The sequence below is a fragment of the Euphorbia lathyris genome, chromosome 2 (genome assembly GCF_963576675.1).
Source record: "Euphorbia lathyris chromosome 2, ddEupLath1.1, whole genome shotgun sequence".
In the NCBI taxonomy this organism is placed as follows: Eukaryota; Viridiplantae; Streptophyta; class Magnoliopsida; order Malpighiales; family Euphorbiaceae; genus Euphorbia; species Euphorbia lathyris.
The window spans coordinates 5,084,198-5,093,080 of NC_088911.1; the positions used below are offsets into that span (position 1 = coordinate 5,084,198).

At 35.5% G+C, this 8,883-nt stretch overlaps 1 protein-coding gene and 1 non-coding gene across 2 annotated transcripts; both read left to right on the forward strand.

Annotated features, from left to right (window-relative positions):
• On the forward strand, positions 1-6,696 carry LOC136220887 (ATPase GET3A). The gene is made up of 7 exons (XM_066008715.1): positions 1-437; positions 651-775; positions 2,258-2,408; positions 3,363-3,473; positions 4,838-4,976; positions 5,090-5,205; positions 6,327-6,696. Exons 1-7 carry the CDS (start codon positions 174-176, stop codon positions 6,501-6,503), a joined length of 1,083 nt encoding a protein of 360 aa, XP_065864787.1. The 5' UTR covers positions 1-173; the 3' UTR covers positions 6,504-6,696.
• A 2,106-nt stretch (positions 6,697-8,802) lies between these two features.
• On the forward strand, positions 8,803-8,883 carry TRNAL-AAG (transfer RNA leucine (anticodon AAG)). Its single transcript has one exon. It is a non-coding gene; the product is annotated as a tRNA-Leu (tRNA).

The following is an 8,883-nucleotide window of genomic DNA, read 5'->3' on the forward strand; positions in this document are numbered from 1 at the left end:
TTAGCATTCCAACACAGGGTCAGCTAACATACGCCATCCGAACAAAGCTGGGAGAGAGATTCTAAACTTGAACCGGAACCGCTTCTCCTTCATCGAGTTGGGGATTTGTGCTCTGTTTGAAAGAAGTGAAAGAGAGAGAGAAAGAGAGAGAACAGAGCAATTGCAGAATAAAAATGGCGACAGATGATCTGGAGATGCCAGAAGGAACCGTAAATAACCTACTTGAACAAGAGACCCTAAAGTGGGTCTTCGTCGGTGGTAAAGGAGGTGTCGGTAAGACCACTTGCAGTTCAATTCTTTCGATCCTTTTGGCTAAGGTCAGATCCTCTGTTTTGATCATATCCACCGATCCCGCACACAATCTTAGCGATGCGTTTCAACAGCGATTCACCAAGGCTCCTACTCTGGTTAATGGTTTTACCAATCTATATGCGATGGTACTTTTCCCTCTTTTATCTGTGAGGTGTTTGGTCGCTTTGTTCTGTTTTTCAATTGTGACCTGTGGTTGTAAATTGGGGAGATTAGAGTCCTTTTCGTAAAATATTTGTGTGGAATTGTTCAATTTTTTTTGTTTAATTGATGCATCGATGTTGATTATTACCAATTGAAATCGCATTTTGTATATGAAAACCTCTCTGTGCTTTTAACAGGAAGTCGATCCTAATGTTGAAAATGAAGAGATGGGCGGAAGCGATGGAATGGACAATGTGTTTTCCGAGCTAGCAAATGCAATTCCTGGGATTGATGAGGCTATGAGCTTTGCTGAAATGTTGAAGTGAGTTCTAGTTTTCCCCTCGATTTGATTTGATTATGTTGCAACCTCCAAATGCAATCGGTAGTTCAATAATTAAGATTAGTAACCGCTTAATGTTGACCTTTTTAGCCTTTTTTCCGTATCATGTGTTGGTTTTATCAGCAATCATGGGGAGTTAGCTTCTAATGCGTATGTTGAGATGGATGTGTGGTCATACGAGAAAGGATCGGGTGAGTAACGAAATAATTAGGACAAAAGTAGGGGTCACATCTATTGAGAATAAAATGAGAGAAAACCGACTAAGGTGGTTTGGCCATGTGAGACGTAGAGCGCTTGATGCGCCGGTTAGGAGAACCGAAGAGTGGCAAAGGGATGTAGTGGTGAGGGGTAGGGGAAGACCTAAGCAAACTTGGAGGAGGGTGATCGAGAGTGATATGAGTTTACTGGGAATTGAGGAAAATATGGTAGTGGATAGGACGGAGTGGAGGGAGCGAATTTGTGTCGCTGACACGACGTGATTTCACGGTTTTATATGATGGTTCATGTTAGCCGACCCCGAATCATTTCGGGACTAAGGCTTTGTTGCTGTTGTTGTAGTGGTATGGTGTTACATATTTGTGTCATAGAATTATTTGTTGCTGAGTCTATACACGGATAGCTTGGCTCCAATATTTTAGAGGCACTAGGCGGCTCTCATACTTTATCGTTTACAAATCTAAAGTTAATAAACATTAAATTTAATTAGTTTTTGACTAGACACCAAAAAGAACCAAAAATAGATTAAAATTTTGAAGCAATTTGCAGAAGCTAACAGCTATATTATTATGGGATAATGTACAAATTTAGCTCTCTAGTTAGTGGGGAAGAACATATTTACCCCCACCTACAAATCAGTGCAATCTTAAGCCTAATGTTTACTAGACGGTGCAATTCCAAGCCTCATTAATGAAAGTTGAGTTTTTTTCAAGTGAAATTTCATGTTATGTACCCTCCAATCTCTAGCGTTATGACCACCCAATAAGGCTTGAAATTGCACATCTTCTGTTAATGAAAAATATCATTTTTCCTTTAATGATGTTTGAAATTGCATCGTGTATACCGTTTTCAACGTAGATGCTAAATCTGCTATACCCAAATAACCATATAGCTAAAGTTGTAAACTCATCCCTATTATTGTTAAGGGATAAGTTATGAAATAAATTTTGGATTGGAGGGCCTAGGCGGGCGCTTATGTTGCATAAACTGGTTCAAAGAGCCAACTTATTTTTATTTTAATAAGCTATTTTCTACTTTGTTTCTATGTGTTAATTGTGAAAACCCACAAAATGCAACAAGCAGTTCATTAGAGTAATTTTCTGGCTTACTTCTAGACATATGTTTCTCATTTTCTTAAATGCATCGGTGAGAGATGTTCAGCTGTTACTTCCAATATAGGATTTGTTTGGTATGATGCTTTCAATTCATTTTTTTTCTAATAGCCCTCTAATACTTATTTTTCCATAGGTTGGTTCAGACAATGGATTATTCTGTTATTGTGTTCGATACTGCTCCAACTGGTCATACACTCCGGCTATTACAATTTCCAACAACTTTAGAAAAGGGGCTTCAAAAAATGATGTCCTTGAGAAATAAATTTGGTGGCGTACTGAATCAGGTAAGTCCTTGAGTATTATCATCGGTAGATTCAGTACTCGAGCAGTGGGTCATTTTGCTGATTTCTTTATTAATTCAAAATTTGTGATGCAAAGATGGAGTAGCTACTGGCCTTTCTAGACATGTTCTCTTTATAGTCCTTTAGGGGTGTCTGGTTTAGCTAATTTCCTTATAAAGTTTAAGGAAATTTTATTAACCTAAATGTTATGTTTTATCCTGTTTATGATGGTCCCTTTCTTTCTTATCTTTGTGCATGCGTGTTTCTGCCTTATTTGTGCAAGTCCCTATTACATAACTTATTCTATCTTATTTTGTCAGTTTGTAACAAGTTCAAATCTATTTATTATTTTCCAAAGCATGGCATTTAGGCAGTCTTCATTCTTGGTCCGTTGTTCTATTCTCAACTTCATATTTAAGCAACATCATAATGTTGTTCTCCACTTTTTGAGTGAGATTATGGTCTTCACGGGCTTCTTCACAATCCATTACTTGTTTTCATAATTTTCCCTCGGGTTATCTCAGATGGTTTGTTAATTTTCAGTAATAAGTTGTGCATGCGAGCATCAATTATACACGCTCTAGTAAGCAAATGTGTTGATTTTTATATTCATTCACTATCTTGCTGGTTATTCCCTGTCTGGTGTTGTATGGCTGTAAATCTCTCTTGATGAACAACATCTAGACTTGATTTTGTTATGATGTTGTATTGCAAACCGTTACAGCGATGAATTGAATTCGTATGCTATCATTGCATTTACTACTTGGACATTCTTCTTTCTTGTCAACCACTTATAAAACTCCTCTGTTTGTTTGGAGAAAAGAATGTAAGAAACTCCGAGCAGGTTGACTGGTGAATGTTGATATTGTAATCTGAGCAGCTGTGAACCTTGAGTTCTCCATATTATATTTTTATTTCATATTATTGTAACACATAGATTCAAATTGTCTGTGGCAGATGACTCGTATTTTTGGTATTGAGGATGAATTTGGTGAAGATGCCCTTTTGGGAAGGCTCGAGGGCATGAAAGATGTCATTGAACAAGTCAATAAGCAATTCAAAGACCCAGTATGATCTCCTATCTTGTATTTTTGCTTTTATATTTATAATTTGATATCTTAGCTCTTGTTACTTGTCAGTAATTTATGTGGAATATTGAAAGCTGACCTGGTTTAACGTTAAATTTTCTGCTGCCAATTTGAGAAATCTCTGAACTTTAATCATAAATAGGCAAGATATGCGAGAGAAGTTCATAAAATGATAAAAGTAGCAAGTCTTATCATAATAACTTAAATCCAAAAAAAGTTGATGATTAAGGCCACAAAATTGGAAGTTGATGGCTATTGTCTTTTCTTTTTTCCGCCTTTTTTTCTTAAAGACCTTTTCCGCCTTTAAATTGAGAAGTTGTTGATATAGGATTAGAAGACAGGATGAAAAGGGCTGGGTATCTTATCAATTAAGGTGCATTCACCTTGGTACATGTCAAAGAACCATTTGACAAAAGTTTAAGCTGATAGATAAAGCCCAATAATAGCTTTTATTAATATTAACTCAGACACACATCCGCATGCGAATTTTCCTTGGGTATGAAGCGTGTACAACACAAGCCCATTTTACCATGTGTTGAAATTCCGTTAACAAATGGAGTCGCCAGAATTTAAACTCTCGATTGCTTTGTCTGGGAGACTCTGATACCATGCCAAAGAACCATTTGAATTTTGACCCAAAAGCTTAAGCTCATAGGTAAGGCCCAAGAATAGTTATTATTATCTCTAACAACAACTAACAATTTACCACTTTAGTAGTGATTCCCTTAACTTATGAAAGTATATAATCTCAAATATAACTTTATATTTGTTCTAGTAATCTTAGTTATTTTATATGTCTTGCCAATTTCGAAAAACGACAATTTTGCTTTGGGAGACATAACAAGTTGTGCACAGAGCACATTTCATTTTAATAAGGAGAATATCTGCTATGCTTTTTTATAGCACTATTTTGGTTAGGTATGAAATGGTGGAGCTGACGTGATGTTGTATTTATTTCGTAAACCATCCGAGTTAGCATTCCGACATTGAAATTGGAGAAAAAGTTGTCAAAGCGACTTTATTGAATCAAAGAAAGAACTTCAGTTACTTTATTGACACAAATTGAAGTTCAATGCATTTAACCCGGATATATTGGCATATTTTTGTATAGTATCTATAAGGTCTTTGCTCTTTTCTTCTTACAGTTTATTGTCAATGGACATCAGGAAATATGCTTCCTTGAAGTTCTTAATGTCTAGAATTATCAAAGTATTCTTTTTATTGCTTATCTGCAATGTTTAGTTTCTGCCGAAGGTTCCGATTTTCCTGAATTGCTTTTCTTCATCTCTGTTTCTGATTTTAGTTGATTTTTTTCTGAATGGCTCTTTTGTTCCATCTTTTCAGGATATGACTACCTTTGTCTGTGTTTGTATTCCAGAATTCCTCTCTCTCTATGAAACAGAGAGACTTGTGCAGGAACTTACCAAATTTGAGATAGATACACATAATATCATAATCAACCAAGTTCTTTTTCGTGAAGACGGTGTGCCACCATCCCCATCTTTCCCCTCGTTTCGCATTTTACGGAACTTCATTTATGCTTAAAGGAAATACTAAACACATTAACCGTTAATCTATGATATCTAATTGTTTCAGGTGTTGAATCCAAATTGCTCACAGCAAGAATGCGGATGCAGCAGAAGTACCTAGATCAGTTCTACATGTTGTATGATGACTTCAACATCACCAAGTTGCCATTGCTACCAGAAGAGGTACGTTATCTGCTGACATGGATAATACTATATTGTAAAAGTAGAGGTGGCAATTGGTGTACACGATCCGAACTCAACACGTATTTAGTGGGTTAGTGTTTTATTAAACAGTTAATGGGTCATTCATTGGGTTGGGTTAGGATAGGATTGACCTTCTAACTCGAAAATGACCCGAATATTTGAAATTATGATTATATTATCTCATTTTTTTACGGGTTAAATTACTATTGTCACCCATGAACACGAATTGAACCTCCCATATATTTACGTTTCATCCTTAATAGACATAATTACACGTGATCTGACCTATGAACATATTACCCGAACCAACATAATATAAGCGGATTAGGGGTTTGTTAAATAGATTTTGGGTCAAACTTTTAGACAGTACAGACCTAACATTATATAAGAAGATTAGGGGTTTGTTAAATAGATTTTGTGTCAAACTTTTGGACGGTAAAAGTTAACCTGCAAATGCCACCATTAATAGAGATAGTAATTATATGTGACATGCAAACACGACTCGAAACCGACACTAACCCGATTGGGTTACTTGACGCGATTATGATACACAACTTTTTCGGTTGGTTTAACTCATTTGTCACTAACTTGATAATGAATGTTCACCCCTATTATAAAGAATAGACACTAAGCGAGCCTTGGCGCAACGGTAAACGTTGTTGTCGTGTGACCGAGAGGTCACGGGTTCGAGTCTTAGGAGCTGCCTCTTGCCAAAAAAAATTGGCAGGGGAAGGCTTGCTCCCAGTACACCCTTGTGGTGGGACCTCTCTCCGGACTTTCGCTTAGCGGGGACGCGTAGTGTACTGGGCCGCCCTTTTTGAGATAATTATGGTACAAAAAAAATGGGTGGGGTTAGGATTAATTCATTATTGACACGAACACGAGCCACTTACACGAATTGATAATTGATCTCGTGTCACGATCAACTTACACGAATTCTCACCCCTATTATAAAGAATAGTTTCACTTGTGGGATAGAAAAGCAATACTTTTTTCCATTATTCTCTCAATTCTTGATGTCTGGATGGTGTGAAAGTTTCAATACATGTTTCAGAGTTATTATCAGCAATGTAACTTGCAAGAACTGGATTTGATAATAGGTAACTGGAGTCGAAGCGCTGAAAGCTTTTTCGAGTAATTTTCTGACACCGTATCAGACTTCCGGCATTAAAGACTCGGTGGAGGAGTTAGAACGGAGAGTATCTATCTTAAGGAAACAGTTAACAGATGCAGAAACCGATCTGGAGAAAGCCCGGAAAGGAAAACAAAAGGCGTAATAACCGTCTCTGCCTATTCTCACGCATTTTTGAGTTCAAAATCAATTGCCATCTGCTCACTTCATTCACATATGAATTTTTATTATTTAGATTAATTTTATTAATTAATTTATTTACTGTTAAGTTGAATTTCTCTGTCATTGAAATATTCTTCCTAATAGAATAATAGAAAATTGAGTTTCTTATAAGCAAAGCCAGTGAGTTTCTTTTTGCCATTAATGAAAGAATTTATGTCGCTGACACGAATGGTTTCACGGTTTCGTATGACGGTTTATGTTAGCCAACCCCGAATCATTTCGGGACTAAGGCTTTGTTGTTGTTGTTATAGTCAGCCTGTGTGCCGGATGATTCGATGATAGACTCCAATGTAGGGCTAAAATGAGCTGAGCCGCTTGATTCGGTTCGATAAAGCTCGATCGTGTTTGGCTCAATTTATAAACGAGCTGAGCTTGAGTGTGGCGAATATCTCCTCGAAAGTTCGCGAGGAGGTTCGATTATAGGTTCATGAACAAGTTCGATTATATTGTTTATGAACACGCTCTTGAGTAAGCTTGGTTCGATTATCTTTTAATAATAATAATATTTCTATAAAAGGAAAATGTGTGTAAAATTTAGTTGTATAGGCTTCAAAACTATAGTTTCATGTTAAAAAAGTTTTAAATCAATATAATTAATGAGTTGTTTACGATCGAAGTTCATGAAGTGAATTAACGAATTGCTTGTAAGTAAAGCTCATTAACAAGCTCTCGAATGGTTCGTGCGAATAGAAGGTTGAGCTCGAATTCGGGTTTGTCAATTTTCTGATGACTTGAGTCTGAGCTGGTCATGGTTTGGCTCGGTTTGATTACCGGTGTGAAAGACAAAGTTGGTGCAAGAAGATTGAATCAAGAGCTTCGATTTCTTTGACCAATGACAATCCCTCAAGTTTCGCCATTTGCGTCTCCATGAAACGACTACTTGTATTCTAAGCGCAACACTAAAACTTGCCTAAAGTACTCGTTGTGAAAATAGATGTATCAGAATTACACTTAAAGAAGTTAGAAACAAACAAGTCTGACCAATAGAGGTCGGAACTGGAGAATCTTTCAATTGTCGTGACTTAACCACTCAGGCAGAACGAGGCAATTATCAGGAGCGCGCTCACTGCACTGAAAATAATTTTTTTATGAATTTATAGTTGCCGTAAAAAAAATGTAAATTTTCATTTTAAGCTGTAAAAAGATATAAATCGAGTGATTATGTATTTTTAATCTAATTTAGTGGTAGATTCTATGGTTACTTTGTATTTTATTCGATAAAGGGATAAGATGTAAAAATACTCCTAACATATGCACCAATGAGCAATTTTACCCTTAACATTTAAAATTGTGCAATTTTACCCTTAACGTTGGCGGTTAAGAATAATTTTACTCCTAACGTTGACAAGTTGGGTCAATTGACGAAATTATTCATCAAATTGTCTTCTCAATTATGAATCTTGTCATCTACACTTCACATGTGCGTCATTTTATTACCCATTAATAACATATCACAAACATATGATTAAACGTTAATTTCATTTTTAAGAAAATTAGAAAATATACTGTATTTTGTACGAGTTTAACAATATTTCACCGAATTTAAAAATATTAATCTCCAATTCTATTATTAAATCACAAAAAATATGAAATTTTTTTAGAATCAATTTACGTGCAATTTGTGCAAAATAAGGAAAAAAATATTTAACTTTCGAACATTATGGGTAAAATTGATCTTGGCTGCCAACGTTAGGGGTAAATTTGTATCATTTTAGACGTTAAGGGTAAAATTGTTCCTACCTGTAAACATTAGGGGTATTTTTGCACCTTATTCCTTGTATAAAACTAATTATTTCGTTAATCAGGACGATTTATGTACTTTTAATTCGTTTCATAAAAAACTAATTATTTCGGTTTTTTTATAGACACCATTTATATGGATCCTCTCCAAATTAAAGCTTTTCTCGAGATCAAATTTAAGCGACTCGAGACCCTTAACCACTCAAATCAAATCAATCTTAATTGGTAAAAACTAATTATTTCGTTAATAAGAGTATTTATGCACTTTTAATCTAATTTAATATTCATGAGTAATTATTTTCTTAAATTAAGTTTGATGTTTATAATTATGATTAATCATGTACCTACCAATAAAAATAAAAAATAAGGACCTCTTGATAAATAAATAAATAAAGGAGTTTGAGTGTGTCCGTTTGTTTCTTGAAAATAATAAACAAAATTTATAGTATATATATTGACGTTTTCATCTCCTTAACATCAAAGTTGAGATGGCCGAGTTGGTCTAAGGCGCCAGATTAAGGTTCTGGTCCGAAAGGGCGTGGGTTCAAATCCCACTCTCAACA

Coding starts and splice junctions, on each gene's coding strand:
- LOC136220887 (XM_066008715.1), top strand. CDS start 174: ATGGCGACAGATGATCTGGAGATGCCAGAAGGAACCGTAAATAACCTA. Junction 776..2,257: donor AGCTTTGCTGAAATGTTGAA/GTGAGTTCTAGT, acceptor ATTTTTCCATAG/GTTGGTTCAGACAATGGATT. Junction 2,409..3,362: donor TTGGTGGCGTACTGAATCAG/GTAAGTCCTTGA, acceptor TGTCTGTGGCAG/ATGACTCGTATTTTTGGTAT.